Source organism: Halichoerus grypus, chromosome 8 (assembly GCF_964656455.1).
Source record: "Halichoerus grypus chromosome 8, mHalGry1.hap1.1, whole genome shotgun sequence".
NCBI classification, from domain to species: Eukaryota; Metazoa; Chordata; class Mammalia; order Carnivora; family Phocidae; genus Halichoerus; species Halichoerus grypus.
This window is the reverse complement of record NC_135719.1, coordinates 25,444,005-25,469,580: the sequence shown is the minus strand read 5'-3', so window position 1 is coordinate 25,469,580 and position 25,576 is coordinate 25,444,005. Positions and strand designations below refer to the sequence as shown.

At 50.1% G+C, this 25,576-nt stretch overlaps 1 protein-coding gene across 5 annotated transcripts in view; it reads left to right on the top strand.

Annotated features, from left to right (window-relative positions):
• Window positions 1-25,576, top strand: part of ADAMTS17 (ADAM metallopeptidase with thrombospondin type 1 motif 17) — a 348,978-nt gene that overhangs the window by 80,862 nt on the left and 242,540 nt on the right. For all 5 annotated transcript variants that reach the window (XM_078078954.1, XM_078078952.1, XM_078078953.1 and 2 more), the window contains exon 7: window positions 5,434-5,477. In XM_078078954.1, coding sequence (XP_077935080.1) covers window positions 5,434-5,477 — 44 coding nt within the window. The remainder of the gene's footprint in view (window positions 1-5,433; window positions 5,478-25,576) is intronic.

Below are 25,576 nucleotides of genomic sequence, written 5' to 3'. Positions count from 1 at the left end.
GGTTACATTAGGTTTGGGCTCCTACCCAAAACAAAACAAGACAGAAAATAACGAGCATTGTCAGGATGTGGAGAAACTGGAACCCTTGTGCACTGTTGGTGGGAAATATTAAATGCATCCCCGAAATACTAAATGCAGAATTACCCTTTGCTCCAGTAATCCTACTTCTGAGTGTAGACCCAAAAGCATTGAAATGAGGGTTTCAAAGAGATGTGTGTACCTATGTTCGTGGCAGCATGACTTATAATGGCTAAAATGTGGAAGCAACCAAGCGTCCTTTGATGGACGAATGGGTAAACAAAATATGGGCTATGCACACAGTGGAATATTATTCAGCCCTATAAAGGAAGGACATCTTGTCACAGGCCACAACCTGGGTGAACCTGGAGGACGTTATGCTGAGTGAAATACACCAGTCACAAAAAGCCAAATAGGGTATGATTCCACTTATCTGAGGCCCCTAGAGCAGTTAAATTCATAGAGACAGGGTGTAGAGCTGGAGAGAGGAGGAATAGGAAGTTTGATGGATAGAGTTTCAGTTTTGCAAGATGAAAAAGAGTTCTGGAGATGCGTCGCCCAACATTATAAATGCATTGAACATCACCGAACCGTACGCCTAAAAATGTTGAAGATAGTAAATTCTGTGTTACGCGTATTTTATCACAATAAGACCGTTTGAAAATTTTTCTAATTAAACCCTTAGGGGGTGGTCCCGAATGCATGGGGTTGGTTCTGAGGGCAGGTGCTAGGGAAGGGCATGTCTGGAGGCCCCCAAGAGCAAGGTTCCTTCTGCGGCAGGCAGAGACAACAAAAAGGCCTCCGGCATCTCGGTTAGCTGAGGCCAGCCCGGGAGCTGGCGTTTTCTTTCCCCGTTTCGAGCTGAGCTCTGGTGAGCTACCTCAGCGCTCGTTCTTCCTCTTACCTGCTTCTGCGGAGCCGTTGGTCCAAATGGGCCAGTGCCCAGCTCGCTCCCTGGGTTCTCCCAGCTGTGAAATTGAAGACCTCCCAGCAGGACGGGGGAGGCAGCGCCGGAGTCGGGGCTGGGAGCCGAGTTGGCCGAGAGGCATTGTTTAATAATTAGAGGCTGTGAGCTGCAGTTCGCCAGGTTGGGATAACAACGGGCCGATGTTTTCACGGGGAAATGGGGTTCTCACGTGCTGCTCTTGAGAAGCAGCTCTTTCCTCCCGGAGTAATCTGAGCTGAGACGGGGTTGAGGGGCCAGTGTCCCCCAGTCCTGGGACTGACGCTGGCCAATGCAAGGGTTTCTTCCCGCCTCCCTCCCTTCCTATGGGCTGTGGCTGAGCCCCAGAGTGCATTCTCTCCTGGACGCCCACCAGCCCTCCAGATGGCCAGCCACAGAGATGTAAGCGTGACATCATGTCCAGTAGAAGCTGCTGAGCCGGAAGCCACGGAAGCTGGCTTTTTGGCAGCTGCAGCCGTGTCTGGGGCTAGAAAACACCTCTGAGTGGACGGGGGCTGGGGACCACATGGCACCCATACAGAGGACTGAGGTCTGGGGGGGCTTCAGCACCTGGCACCACTTTGCCTTTGGCCCTGCATCTCCCGCAGGAAGCCACGAGAGAGGGATTTTCCCCCCCAAACCCAGGTCTGTGCTCCCGGGAGACACCGGGAGTAAACCCGCAGGGCCAGCTCGGGGCTCCACCACAGGTACACCTCCAGATGTCCCTCCACCTTCCCCTCCATGTCACTCCATCCCGCTCCCCAGGAACGGTCTTCTCTTCAGCCTCTGACCAAGGGGGTCTCTTGCAGGCCTAGCTCACGGTGAGAGCTCAGTGAGTATCTGGACCATTGCATTACATTTTTTTCAGGTTTCCAAACATTGCGGAGACAAGGCCACTGGTAAGCTTGCACGGCAAGTTGAAAGTGGTCTGGAAATGTATTTCCGTCAGTAATAAAGGAGCCACTATTAAGCTCCAGCTGTATGCCAGGCAATCGGTTATGCACAAGATTAGGTACATAAATTGTGGGGCCCATTGTGGAATGAAAATAGGGGAGCCTGCCTACTCTTGAGGAACAAGCACTGGAAAGTAAATGGACTAGAGACGGGAGAGCTCCGTCGGGACCCCACTTGAACCCAAGCATGTGGGTTTGGCATGAGTTTGCAGTGGGCGCAAGATTACCTAGATGAAGCTGCCCCTGTAGGCAAAGGGCTTGTGTTTTCTGAGAAAGGACCTTGAACAGGAAGGAGAGAGAAGATTCAAATCTTGGCTGACCCTTTCAAGCCAGGCTTCAAATTGAGCTTGGCTCTCCCCTCTGTGAGCAGACCACACTTCCTCGCACTTCCTCAGGAGAAACAATGGATGATGTTGCAGGGTCCATCATTTGAGACCACCTATTTCCCTTCAGAGAAGCCATGGGATGAGAGAACACACAGTGCTCCTGTCAGCCAACAAGGCTGGCTTTCTCCAAGATGGCGCTTTCTCCAAGATGGAACCATCTTCTACTCAGTTCTATTTAGTTCTTGACTGTGGGACTGATGGTCCCATGCGCTTTCTCCTTTTGCCCAGGCTTTAGTCGTGTTCACTCTGGGAAACCCTAGAGCAAGGTGTTGGGCCACCCTGATCCTTGTGTGCATGTGACGTTCGAAACATTCAAGTGGGAGGGGGTGTCCGATCAACAGTGTTGAGCTGGGGTCAGATAGATACCAGAGCAGGGAGAATATTTATGTCCCTAATTTTATTTGTTTGGTTTTCTCTGTGCCACTGTTGCTTCCTCACCACCTTCTACTGCCTGTTAATTAGTCTTTTAGAAGGTCTTTTGTTTTGAGTTTTTAATTCCAGTTAGTTAACTTACAGTGTTAGTGTTATACTAGTTTCAGGGGTCCAATATAGTGATTCAGCACTTCCATATATCACCCAGTGCTCATCACAAGTGCCTTCCTTCATCCCTGTCACCTGTTTCATCCATCCCCCCCACCCACCTCCCCTCTGGTAACCATCAGTTTGTTCTCTCTAGTTAAGAGTCTGTTTCTTGGGGCGCCTGGGTAGCTCAGTCGGTTAAGCGTCTGCCTCCGGTTCAGGTCATGATCCCAGAGTCCTGGGATCGAGCCCCATGTTAGGATCCCTGCTCAGCAGGGAGCCTGCTTCTCCCTCTCCCTCTGCTGCTCCCCCTGCTTGTGCTTTCTCTCTCTCTCTGTCAAATAAATAGGTAAAACCTTTAAAAAAAAAAAAGAGTCTTGTTTCTTGGTTTGTCTCTCTTTTTCCCTTTGCTCGTCTCTTTTGTTTCTTAAATTCCATGTATGAGTGGGATCATATTTTGTCTTTCTCTGACTGGCTTACTTCACTTAGCATTATACTCACCACATCTTCTTTATCCCTTCATCTATTGATGGATGGGGGTATAGCTCAGTGGTAGAGCATTTGACTGCATCTATTGATGGACACTTGGGTTGTGCCATATCTTAGCTATTGTAAATAATGCTGCTGTTAATATAGGGGTACATGTATCCCTTTGAATTAGTGTTTTTGTATTCTCACTGCTGGGTATTTACCCAAAGAATAAAAAAACACTAAAAGGTCATCTTTGACAAAAAAATCAAGGCTTCCATTTATGGCTCCTATAGTTATTCCCCTTTCCCTTTCCCTGCAAGTTCCTGTGGTTTTGGAGTGGGATTGTGACAAGCGTAGGGTTTTTTTTTTTTTTCAAATGTGGGATTCTTGAAGGCTTCCTTTTTTCCTTTGTTAAAACGGTCTTCAAATTGATTATCAAAACATATAGGTTTGTTATGAAAAAATTAGAAACTTGCAGTGAGCAGAAGCTGTGTGGGGTTGGCCCCAGCTCTTCCTCGGCGTTTCTTTGGCCAGTTTCGGGGCCACGCCTTCAAAGCTGCCCCCTCCTCTCTTCTGGGCTTGCAGGCTGGCCAGTGCATCTGGTTCTGTAGATCAGGAGCCCAAGGAGAATCTGTGGGTCTGAGTAGGTGGGTGGAGTCTTTGACAAAGCTCAGGTGAGCCTGAGCCTCAGGTGAACCTGAAGCCAAGCCAGAGTTGGGAACACACAAGCTCTGCCCCGTTTCCGCTGAGAGGCGTCAGGTGTGGGTCACAGTTTGGAGGCAAATACAACAGAACATGCCATGCATCTGAATGGGATTGACACGGAGGGAGAAGGAAAGAGGACCATACAGAGTTAGGTTAGGAGAGTGACACATTCCCTTCTCTGTCATCATGCCCACTGTGAATGGCTGGTCAGAGCCTTCCCTGAGAAGAGATTTTGACAGAGGGTAGCGGGGGAATTGAGGAGTTGACCTGATGTCAGGGTGTCAGAAAGGGGAAAAGTGGCCCAGCCCGGACCTGCCACTTTCTTTCACAACTGGGCTTAGTGCCCACCTTGTCTGGCTGGCCCCATCTTCCTTCCCAGAAGAACTTCAGCATGAGAAGAAGTGGCTTCAGAAAACACCTTCTAAACCTGAAGGAGTTTAAGGGAGTGGGCATTTTCTGTCAGCTGAGCTGATGAGCATGGGGCCCTGGGGTGGGGAGAGGGAGGACCAGACCACTGTTCCCTTGCCCAGTCCCAGGCAACCGGAGATCAGGTCAGCCCGTAACTGTGGGAATGCTCTGGTTTTGGGGAAAAAAGGGCCCAGACCTATTGTTTCAAACATGAGTGGCTAGAGACCATAGTGAACCCCTGGGGCTGGACTGGACCAGCTTTTGAGCATATTTGCTCTACACACACACACACACACACACACACACACACCACCCACCCCCGGGGGGCGGGGATCCTGGGAAGCTTTAAAGGATCTAACTTTAAGAAATCACTTTCCGGGCGCCTGGGTGGCTCAGTTGGTTAAGCGACTGCCTTCGGCTCAGGTCATGATCCTGGAGTCCCTGGATCGAGTCCCGCATCGGGCTCCCTGCTCGGCAGGGAGTCTGCTTCTCCCTCTGACCCTCCCCCCTCTCATGTGCTTGCTCTCTCTCATTCTCTCTCTCTCAAATAAATAAATTAAAAAAAAAAAAAAAATCTTTAAAAATAAAAAAAAAAAAGAAATCACTTTCCATGGTCTTCTCATATAAGTGCTACGTGGTGACTTCAGCATCTAAAGCCAGTTGCCGCCCACGTAGAGTCGTTTGGGGTAGTCACTATAGTTTGATGATATTGCAGAGTAATTGTCTCTGATGCAGGACTTGCAAACCTCTTCTTCCAGAACTTTCACAGTTGTTGGAGGGAGCCCTCCCAGCAACCAAGTGTCAGGTGGAGTTTAGCTACGAAAGGAGGGCCTCCCAGTTGGGAACACTGTGGATGGGTGACTCTTGACAGATGGCTAGTTGTTGTTCCTGGCGGACCTGTGACAGCTTCGGCAGTAACCTTGCTCTGGGCAGGACGACCAGTCAAGCTCAGCGGACAGTATTTTCTTCTCCCCTTCTTGGGGGCTACTGCATACACCTGACCATGTCTGTCTTTGTGTTCCTTTTTTAGGACAGATTTCTGCGTACACAAAGATGAACCATGTGACACCGTTGGTAAGTTGGGAAGCAGAATAATAATTGAGGGGGCTGCTGAACCCCGTGATAATCTGGAGACCTGGTAGCACTTACAGTCCAGAGGAGCTGTCCTCAGACAAACCCTGTCTTTCCTGCGGCCTCTTTTCTTGTAAACTGGTTCTTTGACTTCATGTGACTTCATCTTTTGTTCCTGGTAAGTGTTGAGGTTGCTCACGGCAGAAAGCATCAAGATGGATGTTGAATAAGGAAGATATGAAAAGTTAAACCCACAGGAGGTGCCTCCAGGCCTCAAGGTGACCGTGGTTGGGGGCACACTTGGCTCTGAGCCTCTTGGCCGCTCACGCAGGCGGGGGACCCCACAGAGTTACACCACTGTAATGAGAGCTTCCCCATTTGCTCTCATGCGTGCGGATGATCGTTACCAGTGTCCTAAGCGGTGAGGTGGGACTGTGCGGGTGTGAGGCTGGTCTCCTCCGCCAGGCTGGGCACCAGGCTCATTGCTTTCTGGTCACAAGGTCCCAAGACTGACACACAACACAGCAAGGCACGTTTTCCTTCTTCCCCTCCAGAGGCTCTCTCCTCTACCTTCACTTCCTCCCCCAGCTTTTCCCTGTTTGCCGTTTTCCCTTCTGTCCTATCTTCCTTAGTATCTGGCTTGTTCTTGACAGGTCATAGATTTCCACTTGGAACCAGTCTTTGAGCGTAGGAATAGGGTGCTTGCTTAACAGGACACACCAAGACAGTTTCTAATTTTGACAGCTATGGCACAAACCTTTATTCTCCAGGAGCTCAAAATATGGCACCACCAAGAGCAAGATTCTGAATGCGATGTGCTTAGAATTGCAGGAAAACAGTATAGGATCGACAAATATATATTATTGTGGGATTCAAATGTTTAAAAACCCGTGCTTCCTAGGGAGTCCTAGCAGTGGGTAACCCTTCGCTCTGGCTCAGCCACATACGAGCTGGGTGACCTTGAGTAAATCTCCATAAAAACAGTCATTTTGCACTAGGTGACTTAAAAGGCCCTTCAAAATCTAGCATAATGCTAGCTAGCATTCATGTCCCATTTTAGAGTTTACAAAATGATTTTTTTTTATATTCTATTTCATCAATCCCCTAAACAAATGCAAGAGACAGGTGTCAAAAACTGACCAACCAATCCATGCTTCATTCTCTGGGGGCCGTCTCCAGAAAGGAATCACTACAGTAAGCAACGTGAACTGGGCTTCAACAGAGGGAGAGCCGATGCCCGTCGAAACCTGTCAAAATCTGGTTGGGGCTAGACCAGTGCAGGTTGAGCTCTGTCCGTTGACATGTGTCTTGAGGAGTGCCATTCTTTCCCTGTGTTCACGAGTCAGCTTCTGTGCTTGTGCCGGGAGGGGACTCTGCTGCAGCTCGCCCCTGAGGAGATGCTGACCCATCGGATTGCCCGTGCCTGTACGCCTTCCCTGAAAGACTCTGCGCCCTTCACCCGTGTGTCCTTCAGTGCCCAGCCCAGTCACCGCTGTTAATTGATTGAATGAATGAACGAGCAAATGAATCTGAATGCAGATGAAGGAACTCCAGCACTTCTGAATAACCAGCATTTTTATCACATGGTTTTCTTCCATATGGATTTATAGCTGGCTCTTTTTTCTTTTGAGTATACAACTTTCCTGTCAACCATTCATTGTGATTACGTACTCTATTTCAGACCCCCTGTTGAAGAGCGGACAGCTAGTTCTGTCTTCTTTCTTTCTTCTACACCATGTCACCTTGGTACTTATATTCACCTGCTGGGGTTACTCTAACAAAACACCATAGACCGGGCGGCGTCAACAACAGAAATTTGTCTCGCGGTTTTAGAGGCTGGAAGTCCAAGATCAAGGTGTCGGCCCAGTCGGTTTCTCCGGAGGCCTCTCCCCTTGGCTTGCAGATGGCTCCCTTCTCCCTGTGTCTTCACGTGGTCTTCCCTGTGTGTGCTTGTGTCCTGATGACCTCTTCTTACAAGGACTCCAGTCAGATTAGCGCCCCACTCCCATGACCCCATTTAACCTTAATCACCTTTTTAAACACCCTGTCTCCAAACACATTTACATCAGGGGTTAGCACTCCAACATACGAATTTCGGGGAGAGGGGGGCACCATTCAGTCCATAACACTACTCATTTGACACTTTGCATACTGCTGGTGAAATCTTATGTCCTTGCGTGACCTCCCAGGTGCGCATGCGTCTCATTTCCTCCACAAAATCTTTTAATTGCATGGACCAGCTGTAATCATTCTTTATGTGACAGCCGCTTAGCTTAAGGCTGAACCAGCCCTGTCTCGTACTTCCTTATTGCATGCTCTTTCCAATACGTCGGTGATTTTCAGCTTCTACGAAGGAAATGAATCCCTTCCTTAAAAACAAAAAACAAAACAAAACTTACATGGTGCTTTTGTTTTAACGTGCCATAATTTATTTGTACTTATTATCAAGTCGGTTCATAAGAACAGTGGTGATTCCATGAAGAGAAAAATTTGAAAGCTGGGGTTATGACAGGCTTATAGCAGTCTCATCCAATTTATTTCTGTACTTTTTTTTTTTTTTACCTTTTATTTTGCAATAATTATCGAATCATTGACAGTTGCAAAAGAAGTTCAGAGAATTCTCTTGTACCTATCACGTTGCTTTCTCCCATGGTTGCATCTTATGTAACCGTAGTGTATTTCCAAAACTGGAAAATTGATTGGCACAGTACAATGAGCTAGTCTACAGATCCTACTCAGGTTTCACCGGTTTTTACAGGAACTTGTTTCGGGGTATGTTTTTACATATGGCTCCATGCCATTTTGTTACGTATGTAGATTCATCCAACCACCAAGACAGTCAGGATCAGAGCTGGTCCATCACCTCCAAGCAGCTCCTTTGGGCTGCTCCTGTAAATCTCCTTCTCCCTCCCTCTTTCCCTACCTCCTTCCCTCCCTTTCCCTAACCCCTGGCTACCATGTATCTATATTCCAACTCTATAATTTTGTCATTCCAGCGTCCAATTTATTTTTGTATTTGTTTTGATTCCACAGAATGGAAAAACAATCTGAATCACATAGATATGTGGTTGCCAGTGCTAAGAGATTTTGAACAGCTATCTTCGGATCTCAGGGTCAGGCTCTGGCAGGAGGGGCTGTGCCCTCGGTTTTGCAGAAAATGGGATACTGTGGCACCTCGAGAAACTAGAAGCTTGGGGATTGCCGGTGTTTTAGAATTTGGCACATAATAGTGTTTTCTGTTTGCTTTTTTGGTTTGATTCAGGTATAAACTTACATACAGCAAAGGGTACAAATTTTGGTGGATTTTTAATTTATGCCTGTGCTTTTTTTTTTTAGTTTATCTTATATTTATTGAAATAGTTTTAAAGCAGTGTTTTGAATTCTCTTTTAACCTATTTTTCAAATGGTGGTAAATGTATATAACATAAAATTTATACATAAAATCTTAACCATTTTTAAGTATGTAGTTCAGTGGCATTAGGCACATCCACACTGTTGTACAATCATATGCCTGTATTCTCAAAACCACTACTCAGATTAAGGTATGGAATGTCATCAGCCCCCTCAGAGGTTCCCTCATGCCCCCTCCCAGCCACTCTCCCCACAAAGGTAACTTGCTGTTGTAAACGTTTTAACCACTGTCTTAAAAAGTAGCTTAGAATAGATTTCATTTTTATTTTTATTTATTTATTTTTTTAAGATTTTATTTATTCATTTGACAGAGACAGCGAGAGCAGGAACACAAGCAGGGGAGTGGGAGAGGGAGAAGCAGGCTTACCGTGGAGCAGAGAGCCCGATGCGGGGCTCCATCCCAGGACCCCAGGATCACGACCTGAGCCGAAGGCAGATGCTTAATGACTGAGCCACCCAGGTGCCCCTACAATAGATTTCAAAGTGAAATTCGAACAATTCATTTGGAGAACCTCTGAGGTAGCTAGTGGAGTTTGGGGTTCTGTTAAAAAATACTTTCCCTGCTCAGTCTGCATGAGCCCATTTCAGCAGACCAGGATCCTGATTGCAAGGAACAGGCAAAAAGGGCATTTAGCAGAAGGGGGCTGCCCACGCGGGTGGAAGGTCTGGTTGGAACACAGCACCCCAGACAGCCCTGGCAGGTGAGGCCGTAGACGCCATGCAGAGGTCAGTGGCAGGGCCTGGGGGGGATGGCGCCCATCTGCCCCAACAACCAGCTGCTTGTCACCAGCTTCCAGTCCTGCCATAGGTCGTGTGACCTGCAGCTCCTCAGCCCACCAGCACGGGCCTGAGGGAGGCTCTGGCTCTGTGGGCTTCCACGGCGGGGTGGGGTGGGGGCAATAGTACTTCCCACATCAATGCACGGGAAGGCGTTCTCCAGAGGGGGTCGACGTGCTTTAGCCAGGGGGAAGGATGGATGCTGGACATTCCAGAACCACCAATGTCCACTACATCCCTGACCCTTTAGTGAAGATTGACATAGGAGAAATGCCCGTGTCTGCAGTTGACTGTGCACGTTACAGGGGTCCTGCTGACATAGGCAAGGAGGGCTTCCCTGGCCTTAGCTCCAAGGTGGTCCTGACCCCATGAGGGGAGAGGCCTCATCAAGCTGCCTGCACAGATGGGTGAGCATGCTTTTAAAACAATCCTACCTGACGGACCCTCCCTCCCAGCTCTGCCAGTCCTGGCCGCTATGGAAGGAGAAGGGATGGCAGCACAGAGGTCCTGCTGATCTCCACCTTATAGGAGGACACCTACAGGGAGAAAAGGCAATGCTTAACCTTTTTCCAGAAGGTTCTGGAAAAACAGCTTTGTTGCTAAGAGAAGCAGCTGTTTCACCCCTCACTGGGTGGTCCCTGCTTAGCACATTTGAGACCTTGGCTTTGTGGGGGTGTGGGCTTTTGCTCCATTGAATTGCTTCATCCTGAGGAAAAAGCTGTCCTAGGCAAGAAGGAGTGTGAAGGGTCGAGACCTCTGGAAGCCTCTGTTCAGCCTTCGCATTCCTCTTCCCAACGCACATAGCTCTGGGCGTCTGTAGGTGGTACCTGAGCAGACTGGATGATCAAACACATCTCAGTTACATGGCATTTGTCCGGGTCCCACCCTTAGCTGTAAACTGAGCTCTGGTGATTTTTTGTTTTGTTTTGTTTTTTGACAACAACCTTATTCAAGCTTCACGAATTTAGTTCTAATTATTGGGATTTGTATTTCTTCCTTGATCGCTCTCATTTTTTTAATTAATGGAAAAGCCTCCTTTCCCCCATTGCTGCCAAGTCAAGGGATGTGATATGTGATAATCCTGCATAAAAGGACAATGGAAATGTTCAGCGGCCTCATGAAATGTTTCACACACGAGGCCAGGGAGATGCCGCTGAGGGGCTCCAAGACTGGTCCACGCACTGGGGCCCTGCTGCTCTGGACTGAGGGCCCCGTGGCTGTCCCTGAACCTGGGTGTCCCTGTGTGGCTCACAACACTGGTGCTGAGCTCCCCGATAGGTCTGGGCAGCCCCGTGGGGTCGGAGCATCACCCACCAGGATGAAGCAGACATACCTGCTTTGGAAGTCTGTTTCAGGCCAGCCTCCAGGAGGCCACGGAAGGAAGATTTGCTGGGAAACCAGTGAGAGACGAGGGTGAGTGGGGCAAGTGTCCTAACACTGCACCTGTTGGGTTTTTATTAAATAAGAGCGTCAGAATTTCTGAACTATGTCATGTCTAATTAGGGCTTAGGCAAGGAAGTCTTGTATGTATTAAAAAACAACATCAAAATGTATCCCTCTGGCTGTACTTTATCCGCCCCCCCGCCCCCATCACTCTGGAGGACCTTTGGGTATTCCAGTCCTGGTGCTGTGGCTGAAAAACTGTGTAGACCCCTTTTGGAATTTCCTTCAGGATGCACATTCATTTTTTTGTGTTTTCCTGGTGTTGCTAGGCCTTCGTTCCGTGAGGGCGGTGTTGAATTGTAGAGGTGTCAAAGGTTCTGTGTGCTGAATGCAGCCGGAAAGTACTGTTTGAGATAAAAATACAAAAGTTTTACTAGTAAGACTGAGCTTTGGGTTTGTTTCTGAGAGCTTTCCTATGGGTTTGTTTGCTCTATTTTGTTATGCCTTGTGACCTGACAGACGTCAGGGTTCAGTTGTGCTTCAAAATTATTTGTCAGAAGTAGGCTCCGGATGTGTGTCCCCAGAGGGCACTTACCCCGTTGAGTGAGCAAGCTCTGGTGTGTCTTCCTTGTAACCCCACCTCGTGCTGGCCTCAGTGTCAGGCTGACACTGTCTACCTTGAGAGGCTTCCAGAAGAGAAGGCTTAACCATCGATGATGTGTTAGTTGTCCCAAATCAGATGACCTGAGGTCTTCAGCATGTTCATCTGTTTTTCAGAAGTTAGATTGGTATTTATAGTCAGGCTCTTGACCATGATCTGTGATTTTTTTGTGTGTGAGGTTTTATGAAAGGCTTCAATTTTGGAAATCAAATATGCATGCATCATCTAGCAATCAGGGATTCGGACTGTTCGGGCAAGTGCTGCCTTCCTCCTCATACGAAGAAAAAAAAAATTGGCCATCCTCTTAAGAGAGGACAGTTGCATTCTGTTAATGTGAGGGCTGTGCTCCCTGCACATTCAGCTCGGATTTCTCAGCCAACAGAAATTATCTGGGAAAGCTAAATAGTATATACTTCAAGAGGCTGGCTTCTTCCTTCACCTGTGCAGGTTTAGTGTAGTTTCTCAATAATGACAAGTTGCATCTGGATGTTGGAGAGGGTCTTCTTTTTTTTTTTTTTTTAAAGATTTTATTTATTTTTGAGAGAGAGAATGAGAGAGAGAGAGCATGATGGGGGGAGGGTCAGACGGAGAAGCAGACTCCCCGCCGAGCAGGGAGCCCGATGCGGGACTCGATCCAGGGACTCCAGGATCATGACCTGAGCTGAAGGCAGTCGCTTAACCAACTGAGCCACCCAGGCGCCCTTGGAGAGGGTCTTCTAAAAGACCTTTGTTGGAGCTGCCATGCCCAAGGAGAACAGAAGCGGGCAGGCACGGGGTGGGCCCGGCGGCGGGGGGGGGGGGTCCTCTGGCCTGTTTAGCGCTCTGGCTGTCCTGTGGCGTGACCTGGAGATAGTGATTGGAGAGAATGAAAAGATGAACGAGTGTGTGTGTGTGTGTGTGTGTGTGTGTGTGTGTACACGCATGCATGCATACATATGTACGTACACACGTACCTGGACACACACACATGCCTAAGTGTGTGCACGTACGGTGGAAGCGTGTGTAGTGGGTGTACGTACTTCCTGTACCTTGAAGTCTGGAGGGGCTTCCTTTGTGCTCACAAACTTCGGTGGGCTCCCCAGGAGGGAGCCGCCCTGACAGCGCCCACCAGCCCTGGCGCTGACACAAGAACCCAGGGCGGGAGGTTTCTGTTGGGGACTTGGCAGGAAGTCCCCCGCTGAAACCAGTTGCCCCGGGGGAACCAAATTCAACTTTTCTTCTTCCTTGTGCCAGGGTCATTTTTAAGGTTACATAATGGCCGAGATACGTTTTCCAATGGTGACAAATACAGGGGGATGTTTTGCATGGGGTAGGCTCTTGCCCTTGGGAGATTGTGGCTCTGTTTCTTCTGGAACTATACAGAGACCAACAAAACACAGAGCCGTCCTTGATTGCCTTTAGGGCTGTAAAGCAAGAGGGCTGCATACAAGAGAGCTTGGCCCCGGCAGGGTTTCCAGCCGTGGTCCTTCAAATGCAGGCTTTGGAGCCCCCTTCTATGTTAGCTCAGGAAGTAGATGCCTTGTGGACGGTGTCCTTCCCCGAGACTGCTGATTAGCACCATTCCAGGTTCTGCACTCAGGTGGCTTGAAAGGGACTCTGAAACAGATGCCCTTCCAGTTAGGTGGCCCTGATACACGAGGTGTTGGTGACCCTCCCTGCTGTCATTTATCATGGGACTAGGCATGATATGGGCAGAGACTGTCCATCTCCGTTGTTCTCTCTCTGTTTCCACCTCACGCCCGGAGGAGCGTGGACTGAAGTGGGATGCTGCATCTCATTATTGGCATGGCTCTTCCTCAGGGCATGCAACTCTCAGTCCCGACCCTTTATTAGCTTTGTTAGAAACAACCACCAAAACCCCTCCTCGAATGGTGGGGGAAGGATAGGGAGTAGAATCATAAACAGGAAACTAGGTCTTCGTGAGATGCCTTTTGTGTAATTGTGAGTCCTGACGCACTCTTGGTGCCTGTGTGCTTCCTGCATGTTGAGAGCCTGAGGAGTGGGCCGGAGGTGAGGGGGCCGGGTTCACGTCTGCCGCCGGTCCAGTGGGAACAAAGAATCGGAGAAGGGCTCCCACCGCTGCTTTCTTTACAGTGTGACCCTCATGGTGGTCCCTTGTACCACCCAAAGAGCCCCGTCATCTCCACAGTGAACACTGAGCCATCCTCAGGGACCGCAGTTGGCTTGGTGTGGTGGTCTGAGCATCGGCCCTGCAGCTAGACGTGGGTTCGAGTCCTGCCTCCGCCACTGTCCTTGTGTGAGTCATCCCAAATCTCCAACTCTGTTTGCTCATCTATAAAATGGGAATAAGACTACCCAGGGTTATTCTGAGGGTGAAATGAGATGATTGATCACACCCGTTAGGATGGCTGTTGCCCAAAAGAACCCTAGAAAATACAAGTGATGGTGAGGATGTGGAGGTAAGGGGAGCCCTTATGTACCTCTATAGGGAAGGTATGGTTCATCTGCTATGGAAAATAGTATGGTGGTTCCTCAGAAAATAAAAATATCTGGAAATTCCTTCTCTAGGTATATACCCAAGAGAAATGGGACTTGAACAGGTATTTGTACATCCACATTCATAGCAGCATTATTCACAAAGAAGTAACTCAGGTGTCCTCTGAATGGTGAATGGATAAAATACAGTGTGTGTGTGTGTGTGTGTGTGTGTGTATTACTCAGCCTTAAAAATGAAGGGTTTTCTGAGATATGCTATAACATGGATAAAACTTGAAGGCATTATGCTAAATGAAATAAGCCTGTCACAAAAAGTCAAATAATGCATGATTCCATTTATGTGAGGTTCCTAGAATCAAAATCATGGAGACAGAAAGTGGGACGGCAGGGGTTGGAGGGGAGGGGGAATGAAGAGTTAGTGTTTAATGAGTGTTGAGTTTCAGTTTGGAAAGATGAAAAATCTCAGGGCGCCTGGATGGCTCAGTCAGTTAAGCATCTGCTTTCAGCTTGGGTCATGATCCCAGAGTCCTGGGATCAAGCCCCACATTGGGCTCCCTGCTCAGTGGGGGGCCTGCTTCTCCTTCTCCCTCTGCTGTTCCCCCTGCTTGTGCTCTCTCACTCTCTCTCTCTCTCTGTCAAATAAATAAAATCTTTAAAAAAAAAAAAAAAGAAAGATGAAAAACCTCTCAAGATGGATGGTGGTGATGGTTGCACCACAATGTGAATGTATTTAATGCTATTGAAATGTGTACTTAAAAATGGTTAAAATGGTAAATTTTGTGTTATATATACTACAATAGTTTAATTTTTTTTATTTAAGATTTTATTTATATGAGAGAGAGACAGAGTGAGAGAGAGCATGAGAGCAGGGCGAGGAGCAAAGGGAAAAGCAGACTCCCCACTGAGCCGGGAGCCTGATGCAGGGCTCGATCCCAGGACTCTGGGATCATGACCTGAGCCGAAGGCAGATGTTTAACCGATGAGCCACCGTGGCGCCCCTACAATTTTTTTTTTTTTTGAGGCGAGATGACCAAAAGAGCAAAGTTATGAATTTTATGTACTACCCCCTTCTTCTCAAGATTTCTTCTAAGAAGAATTGGTCAGGATGGAAGAAGTACAATTCCCAGAGAAGGGGGTTCTTGTGCTTCCCTCCCTGGGAGGCCGGGTGGGAGGTGAGGAGCTATAAGCCGCTGCAGGACCTTGGGGAGTATGCAGGGCACAGCAGGGAGGGAGGAAGAGAAGAACCTGTACAGGCTGGGAGAGGATGAGGCTCTGGGTCCGGGGAAGAGTCAAGAGAGGAGAGAGCATTCTAAGAAGCATTGCTGGGGGTTTGAATTATGGAGCCTTCTTTAATATTCTTAGAGAGATGCAAGTAGGAATTAGGGGACCCTTTGCAAGTTTCTTTGGTTGCTTAGTGTGCTTCTTTGGCTTAGATTCCTGGGCCAGATTGGACCATGCAGGCCACTGAGACTTAGTGAAGTGTTACCGCTGATATTTTGGGACCATAGGCCATCGTCATCTGTGTCTGGCATTAAAATCATCACTTTACAGTTGAGCCAAGAGTTCACTTTCTCAGTGACTGCTCAACTGTTGGAGTCATGGTGTAGAGAGCGGGGGTTGGTCACATTCAAGCCATGTGGTTGATGCTCAGAATTAACCACAGGGTAGGATGTGTGTGACCTTCCAGAGGCGGAACTACAATTTGGGGAAGTATGTTTGTTCTTGTATATTTCAGGCAGTTGGCCAGAATCCTGTGGTCTTTGTGAGCTCCTTAAATTGAAGAATCCCAGCTCCCCTGTATGAAGTTGAAAGTTGGATCTGAGTTTTCTAGCTCAGTTTCTACAAATATGCAGCTTGAGACTTAGGAGTGCTTCAGGACAGGGAGAGGAGGTCATGTCAGGCCAGCCTATGGGTCTGTTCTGTTGCAGACACCAGATCTGGGCCTGGCTATTATTTAGGGTTTGGATTCAAACAGCCTTTGGAATTACTGGCATAGACAACTTGGATCAGAAATTCTTGACAAGTGCTGTTGTGGGGGGAGGGGCTCCATTGATGTACCAGAAAGGCTGAGTCCTGGCTGGGAAGGGCTGAGTCCTGGCTAGGAAGGGCTGAGTCCTGGTTAGGAAGGGACTGAGTCCTGGTTAGGAAGGGACTGAGTCCTGGTTAGGAAGGGCTAAGTCTTGGTTAAGAAGGGGCTGAGCCATGGTTAGGAAGGGCTAAGTTCTGGTTAGGAAGGGCTGAATCCTAGTTAGGAGGGACTGAGTCCTGGTTAGGAAGGGTTGAGCCATCATTAGGAAGGGGCTGAGTTCTGGCTAGAAAGGTCCAAGTCCTGGTTAGAAAGGTCTGAGTCCTGGTTGGGAAGGGGCTGGGTCCTGGTTAGGAGAGACTGAGTCCTGGTTAGGAAGTGTCTGAGTTCTGGTTGGGAAGGGGCTGAGGCTTGGTTAGGAAGGGCTGAGCCATCATTAGGAAGGGACTGAGTTCTGGTTAGAAAGATCCGAGCCATGGTTAAGAAGAGGCTGAGCCATGGTTGGGAAGGGACTGAACCATGGTTAGGAAGGGGCTGAGTCCTGGTTAGGAAGGATCTGAGTCCTGGTTGGGAAGGTCTGAGTCTTGGTTAGGAAGGGCTGAGCCATCATTAGGAAGGGGCTGGGTCCTGGTTAGGAGAGACTGAGTCCTGGTTAGGAAGTGTCTGAGTTCTGGTTGGGAAGGGACTGAGTCCTAGTTGGGAAAGGGCTGGGTCCTGGTTGGGAAAGGGCTGAGTTAGGAGGGACTGAGTCCTGGTTAGGAAGGGTCTGAGTGCTGGTTAGGAAGGGTCTGAGTCCTGGGCCCATCCTGAGGGTAGGGCTAATTTCCCCAGAGGGCTTACTGTCTCCTGCTCTGAGAGTAGTGAAACCCCGATGGGTGGGATTCATATCTGATTTCTTTATCAAGTCGAGTAAATAAGGGCGATGTGTCCTTGTCCACCCTCCTCCTGGCCACACCGACCTTCTCTTTGCAGTGCCCTGGCCCTCGGTCCAACAGCACAAGGCAGGTTCAGGAACCCGGCGGCTCAGGAGACATTCATGTGTGGACAAGGTGCCAGACTCTGTGGCTCTGGAGCACTTCTCTGGGGCTCCCTCCTCCAGGATCCTCTTCTCTGCTCACATCCACAAAAGGTAGCCTCTTCCAGCTCTTCAGCCCCCTTACAGCTCCTCTTGGTCACGAGCATTGTCTTCACCAGCTTGGGCTGCCTTAGCAGAACACCCCAGACTGGCCGGCTTCAACCACAGACATTTGTTTCTCACAGCTCCGGAGGCTGGGAAGTCCCAGATCAAGGTGCCGGCCAATTCAGTGTCTGCTGAGGTCCAGCTTCCCAGCTTGCTGATGACCACTGAGTCCTCACTGGTGGAGAGCGAGCCAGTGAGCCCGGTCTGTCTTCCTCTTCTTAGAAGGACACTCATCCTGCCATGGGGGCTCCACCCCTATGACTCATCTAAATCTGATCATCTCCCAAAGGCCCCCCCTCCTGAAAGCACCCCACTGGGGGTCAGGACTTCCATAAATGACTTTGGCGGGGGGACGCAAACATGCAGCCCATAGCAGGCAGCAGCAGGCGACAGTTTAGCACCTCACAAGCCTGGGAGCGGTGCCAAGATCCATCCAAGCCTTCTTTGAACTTCCCCTTGGAACGGGGAGGAGCTTTGCTCTCAACAGAGCCTTCTGCTCTATCCCCGCGCCGGCCCCTGGTGGACAGATGGCGTGCGTGCTGCCGCTCGGCCTGTTTTCTGGGGGTGAGGGAGCTGCCACCACTGTTTGTCGGGGACTTTGGTGTCAGATGCTTCATGCTCGTAATTCATTTAATCCTCCCGAATCTCTGAGGAAGTGCTGCTAATTTTACCTGTGGGGAAACTGAGGCACGGGGCGATAACTAACTTGCCCAGAGCCCCACACCACGTGTTAAGTGGTGGAGCCAGCACTTGACCCAGCACTTGACCCCAGACAGTTTAGTTCCAGTCTTTTAACCATTTCTTGCCTTTCAATAGCCTTTTAAGTGAAGTATCATTATTACTGTGAGCAGATGGGGAAACTGAACCCCCAAAAGGATACATTCTTGTCTGAAATTATACCATTAATGAGTGACAGCTGATATTGAAGGAACTCACTGGAAAGCCTGAGGGTTTAACTCCTAACTCTCTTGCCACATCTGTGCCCATTTGGTTTTCTCTTTCCATCATGATGTGTACCCAGCATGGCCTTCTTTTCCCAGTCTCTCTCCTGCACTGTTTTCAGAATTGACCTTTGTCCTTGCAGATACTTTGCTTCTCCAGGCTTTACATTCATGCATATTTTTTGAGTACCCGTTATGTGCGAAGCACTGCTCCAAGCCTGGGGACAGTAGAGGTACAAAACCAAGGCCCCTGTCTTTGTGGCACTGACATTTGAGCGGAGGGGATGGCTGTGTGTGATCTAGAAGTAAACTCAAGAGTAGGAGTAGAGATCATCAGTGAAGAGGAAAAGTAGGGAAGGGGCATCAGGATCTGGGGAGGTGGGACTTCCGATCTTAGCTGGAGCGGCTAAGGACTTTGGTGAGAGGGTGACATTTGGCAATCAGACTCTTCGCCTGTAATCTCTTTGGCCGGCCAGGGCTTCTAGAGGTATTGACCTTAACCATGCCACAAATATTAATCTCTAAGAGCAAAGGGAGGGTCCCCAGGGTGAGCAGCCATCCCACAGTGGGGACCAGCAGGGCATCCCCGGCCCCCTTCACCTCTGCCTTCCTTACGCAGGACCCCTGGCTCTGCTTCTCAGCCACAGTCAGACCTGGGTTTGGGTCCTCACGCTGCTGTTTACTTGATGTTGGGCATGTCACTTAATAAACTCAGCAGCCCTCAGTTGCCCTATCTGTAGGAGATCTCGACATCCTCCTGCAGGCTTGTCCCCCGCCCCACGTGCCTGTGGAGAACCCTGATTGATGGCGAGTGCTCTGCACATCTTGTCTGCCTCCTTTCAGTTGGCCCCAGGCCTTCGTGCCCTGCCGCCGCCAGCCTGTCCCTGTGTGGGTCTTCTGGAAAGGGCGCTGGGGCAGGGCTTCAGAGCAAGTCCGGTTGACGGCTCCTCAGGCAGGAGTCACAGTGTGAGCGGGGACAGCTGAGACAAAGGGTAGACGCCGGGGGGCCTGATGTTTGTTGAGGTTTTCCCAGCTGCCGGGTGCTGTGCGGGCACCTCGTGTCGAAGGTACAGCTTCCTGGCAGATGAAGGAACCAATGCTGAGTTTACCCCAAGTTGCACGGCGGCAAGTGTGGGCCAGCCTGACCCCCGATCTGTGCTTGAGCCAGAGCAGGGAGCTGACTCCGGGGCAAGGTCGTGGACGCCTCGGCGGGGGGAGAGCCCGGCTCGCAGGTTTGGATTTGAGTCTGGGCCGGGAGGGAGTGGAAGTTTGGAAGTTTCCAACATGGCCTCTGGTTTTTCCCCAGGCCTGTGTCAAGAATCCCAGCTCTGCTAACCATGGAAACCCGGGCAAGTGGCTTGTCCTCAAGTTTCAGTTTCCTGGTCTGTAAAATGGGCATAATGGTAATGCCTCTTTGTGTGGTAGGTGTGGAAAGGAAATGAGAGAGTATAGGCAGAGGGCCTAGAACTCACAACAAATGCTCCATCTGCGCAGGCTCTGTTGGCCTTGTTTCGGTGCCCCTTGCCCCCGACAGGTGTCAGAAGAGGACCCGGAAGTCCTCTGTCTCCTGTTCAGGAAGAGAGGTGCTCAAAGCTGATGTGTCTTAAAGGGGGATCTCTGACCACAGCTTTAGCACCACCTGGGAAGGTGGTAGAGATGCACATTCTTGGCCCCGCCCAAGCCCTTCTGTAGCTGAATTTCTTTGCAGTCTGTTTTCACAAGCTCTCGGGGGATTCTGATGTGCTCTCAAGTTTGAGAACCACTGACCTAAACCTTGGCAGTACCAGAGAAACAGGACTGAATTCTACTGGGGTGGGGTGGGGTGGGGTGGGGTGGGGTGGGGTGTGTGTGTGTGTGTGTGTGTGTGTGTGTGTGTGTGTGTGTGTGTGGTGGGAGGGGACAAGGGGATCTTCGCCTGCCAGCTCAGTGAAGCTAGATAGATGCCCAGCAGCGGAAGCAGGGCGGCACATTGTGGACCCCTTCCCCAGTGTCAGCACCGCTGACTTCCTCCCCTGAGCAGGCTCTAATATTCTGGTCAGTAGAATGCTCGCCCTGTCACTGCTGAAGAAGACACTGTCCCGGAATACTATTCTGCCATACCCCCCACCACCCCCGCCCTGCCTGCCCCCCTGCCCCCCCCCACCCCCCGAGAGAATCTTCTGGCTTCCTGCCCCACTGCAGGGCCATTTGGGCCTTTTTCTCAAATTGCCAAAAGGTGCTGCTTTTACTTTTCCCACGCATTCCAGGGTTTTTTTGGTTTGTTTGTTTTGGTTTTTTTACTCTATGAAAATGATTAGCGGTTTTTGCTTTTGTTTTTTTCGGAAGAGCCAATTCAACTTACTGCTTCCCTCTCTCATGTTCTCACCACTTTTCTCTTGTTTGGTGTCCTACTATTCCAGATAGGTCTTACTGTCTCCGGTACCCCATGGTTACAAATCAGCACCAAACAGCTGTGCCTGGGCCGTAGAGGGGGCTGCCTTGGGAGGCCCGTGGCTCTCCCCACCCCCCCAGCCACCTGGCTGGGCTGCTGATGAAGTGGAGGGGTTCCCTCCCGGAGCCCCCGGGGCCGGCCTCTTCGGGGGGCTGGTTACAGCATTTCCGTTGCCACAGAGCTCCAGTTGCCAAGGTAAACGTAAGTTTTGAGATAAAGTGGAAACCGCAAGAGGTTTTGTTTTTTTTTTATCTTGGAAAAGGAAATCAATAAGACAGTCGCTGTGTTGGGCCAAGCAGTCTTTTTCCTCCACGCCCAGATTTGCACGGGCTGCGTGTAAAAGTCAGGGAGAGCTGTGGACGCAGGGATTATGGCTAAGGCCCCGGAGGCAGGTCACAGAAGCAGGAGGAGGGGCTCTGGAGGCACGCTGGCTCAGCTCCCTGCTCCCTACTAGCCTGCGACCTCGGGTTTCTTCCCTGCACCCTCCTCAGCGGTGGAATCGGGATGGGGGTGGCTGCCTGCCTGGCAGGGTGCTCAGGAGTGAGTAGGCCCACAAATGTAAAGCATTTGGCCCAGCGCCTGCCTGCCTTGTGGAAAATGGTGGCTGTGATTTTTATTAGCCATTTCTAGGAGTCGACTGGCCATCCTATAGTCTGTGTTTCAGAAGGCACCTGGTAGGTCTGACCCACCGGCAATTCCCATCTGCTGTGCCTTCAGAACAGATTCTGATTAAAAAATTCTCTTTTAAGCACCCCTGCTGCTCCCCCTGTGGTCCAGGCCTTGCTCCAGGCCTCCGTGGTGCACCCCCCCCACCCCCAGCTCATTCTTAGGTGATAACCAGAAGGTTCCTTTTAAAACGTAAATCAGATCACGGGAGTTCCTTGCTTAAACTCCTCCGGTGGCTTTGGATAAAATCCACAGACCTGCGGGCCCCAGAACATTGTGGCCCATGGTTCCCTTACTGACCTCTCCTCCCAGTGCCCATGGCCTCGCTCACCTGTGCCTGCCCCCTGTTCCTCCCTTGCCAAGCTTGCCACTGTATCAGGGCTTTGCACCTGCTCTTGCTGGGCCGGGCATGCTCTCCCGCTGACGTCTCTTTGGCTCACTCTCTCCTTCCTTCGGGTCTGTGTTCAGATAGCATCTGAGAGAAGCGGAAGCGGCCTCTCTACTCCCTGCTCAGTTAATCGGTACCCCAGATTATTTATCTGTGTGCTGTCGGCCTCTGCAACAGGAGCACAAACCCCTAGAAGATAATTCTTTGTTTTCATGTCCCCATTATATTCCCAGCCCCAGTACGTGATGGCTCCATGAATGTTTATTGTATAACTGAATGAATGAATTAAAATGAATTTGTTGAACAGGTAAATTGGCAGTGGTATCCGGAGAGATTAAGAGCTCATGTCCCACCACTAGGGGGTTTTCAGTTCCCTTGATGACTCCAGCTTACCATCTTAAAAGAGGATGCCCAGGGTCGCCTGGGTGGCTCAATTAAGTGTCCGACCCTTGATTGTGGCTCAGGTCATGATCTCACGGTCATGAGATAGAGCCCCGTGTCAGGGTCCCCGCTGGGTGTGGAACCTGCTTGGGATTCTCTCTCTCCGCCCCTCCCCACCGCGCTTTGCGTGTTCAGGCGCTTGCTCTCAAAAAAAAGGGGGGGGATGCCCAATATAACCTTCCAAAATGTTAATCTTCCGTAAAGGAGCTTCAGATGCAACTGATATTTGTTAAATATTTAGATAGCTCCACTTTTAAGAAATAAAACAATGCAGTGGGGCCGGGAGGTTAAGAAGGGTGTACCTCCCGTGGGCATACCTGAGGTGGCCCTTCTACCTGTGAAACCGTGGGCATTTGGCTGAATATGTGCTGCCTCAAATGTGATCTTAAGAGCAAGGGAAATGGTGTCCACACAGAAGTGTTCCGAGGATGAGGTGAGATGAAGCCCAGCGTGTGATCTGCAGGTAAGGCGTGCTCAATCCGTGTTAGCCTGCGTCACCCTTACCCTCCGTGGCAGCAGTTGGTCAGGTGGCGGGCTGGGAGGGTGTGCAGCGGGAGGCAGGACGCCGCTCTGCTGACTCTGGGCCTGACCCTGGGCCCCCCGGCCCTCGCGGCCCCCCTCGGTTTCCCAGCACAAGCAGGGAGTGGCACCGTTCATGTTGTGTCTGTGTCCCACCAGCATGTTTTTGATTAAGAAGAGAACAGGCGTCCTGGGAGTGCATATAACCTCTCTGCATGACTTGATGTTGGTCTAGGAATACCAGAGAATTCATTCCGGATCTGGCACCGTTTTCATCTCCCTCTGGCTTCCAAAGCCCATGGATGCGTCCACGCCCAGGACTTGAATGTCACCTCTGCCTTTGGGGGAGGGCGGGGATGCAGGTTGGCGGTGGGGAGGTGGCTGCAGAGGAGAAGCCGAGCCTCCCATGCTGACTCCGCACGGCAGGCAGGGGTCCCACCTGGAGGGATTGGCTCCCCATGCTCGTCTGGGGCTGTACTGGGCCTCTTGCAGAAAGTTTTGCCTTCTGAAATGTGCAGCGAAATCTGGAACTGCCTTCTGGGCAGGTATCCCCAGCCCAACCCAGTTTTTCTGCTTATCTTATTCTGAGCATAAATTCCTTCATTACTTCAGCTGAGGGAAAACAAGCCTTGACTCTTAAGACAATTCAAGTGGGGCTAAGGTCTCCTTGATTCATTTTTGCTGACTTATTAAGTTCTAGAGTAAGTATAATTTATTAAGTAGGACGAAGGTTCAGGAATTAGACGTGGAGACTAATGAAGGAGAACGATGCCAAGGATTTATTCTCCATCTGTGCTCAGCCCAAATTTGGGCTCCAAAGAAGAAAACTGATGAGGAATTCCTATACATCATTGAAGTCTCCAGGGGATTACCATAAGATTACATAATACAATCGTGGCTGACTCTGAGGCCAGAGAATGTATACTCAAAGCTCACAAGAAAGCAGCAGACAAGAGAAGACTCTTTCGGACAAGACTGAGTGAGTTCAGGGAAAGCCTATACCTGAGCAGCCAAGCAAGCGATTCCAAACACCTCCTGCCCTGAGAAAGCAGGGGGCATGCTGGGAAATTACTCAGCGTGTGACATCAGCTCTGGAGAAGGCCTTTTAATCCCAACTAAGAGGCCAGCTGGTGGAACACTTAGAACAATGTGGTCCGATCACAGACGGTCCTTGGAGAAGGGAGCAAGTTCTCCTGTCGGTAACCGGACAGGTCCCCGTCTCCTGTCCCAGCCAGGCCGGCTGCTGAGAGGTGCCGCGCATTCCTGTAAGCAGGCAATTATCATCTGCGCGGTTCCAGTGGCTGGGTTAGGAAGTAAGAAGCTCAGGCACACTGGGAAATGTCTTTAATGAGACGAGAATTAGCCAGGGAGTTAGAAGCAGGGGTCATTGCCAAGAGGCCTTGCACCGAAGCCTCAATTAAACTTTCCATTGGATTATCTGATGATAAGTAGTGTGCCTTTGGGATTTTCTTGTCTTTGATAAATGGCACGAATTCAGAATTTAAAGCAGCATGGGCCATAACATAACACAGCGCTGGAAATAATGAGGCACGCCATCGCTAGATACAAAGCACTTCAATTACCCCGATGGAAGTATTTATCTTAAAGACTGCTTTGGATTATTTCCCCCCTAGGACGTGCGGGCTCTCCATCTGCGCTCTGATGGGAAGGGTTTCCAACTTTGAAATTCCTTTTGGTGCCAACAGAGTTCTCGGTGCTGGGAGGAAAGAGTAGCTGCGGGGCGCCTGGGTGGCTCAGTCGTTAAGCATCTGCCTTCGGCTCAGGTCATGATCCCAGGGTCCTGGGATCGAGCCCCACATCGGGCTCTCTGCTCAGTGGGGAGCCTGCTTCTCCCTCTCCCTATGCCCCTGCTTGTGTTCCCTTTCCCGCTGTCTCTCTCTCTGTCAAATAAATAAAATCTTTAAAAAGAAAAGAAAAGAAAGAAAGAGTAGCTGCCTTCCAGGACTTACCTTGCCATGAGGAATCCTCCCTCCTCCTCCCTGCAGAGGGTTCTTGTCCCCTAGCTGCTGGGAGATAGAGTGATGGCCTCCTAATTGGGTCGCCAGGCAGAGTCAAAACACCTGTGTCTGGCATTATTCGGTATAAACAAGGGGCTTCGATTCTCCTGCTATGTTTCCGTGTGTAGGTGTGTGTGTGTGTGTGTGTGTATTTTTAAATGTACTTTTGTAATTATCTTTGATCCTGGTGTTCCTGTTACCCACAAGATACCTTCATTTAAACAATAAAACATTCTGGTAAAAACCCAATACTTCCTAAGCTTTTGCTGAATCGCTGAACCTGATGGAAATGTTCCGTATCAGTCTCTTGTGTGCTACCCCAATGGCCAGCCTGAGGTAGACATTACAAAGATGACTCGGGACAGTCAGACCCTCTATCTTTCTGGAGCTCTTTGGCTAGCATGCTGTTGCTATTCCAATCCAAACCGGTTTCCTCCATACCTCTGTCTGCTCTTGAGCCATTGCTGGCCTCCGTACCTATCCCCTACCCCCCCCCCACCCCATCCCACGGGTTTGGAACTCACTCCCATGCATCCGTGGCATGGACTTCTCCTCCAGCTCTATCCATATCTGGAGACAGTTATCTTACACACTAGGATCTGCTACCATTTAGCCTACCGTCAACCCTGGGCACTCATCTGACGGGCTCTGTAAGACGGGGAGACCCCTCCGAGGGTGTCAGAAGGCCGCCGCCAGCAAAGCCAGGCAGCCTCGGCCCTCCGTGAGTGGCCTTGCTGATGTCTCTGCTCCTCTGCAGACCATCCTGAGGGGTTTCTCTGTTAATACTCCCTGGTTCTCCTTAA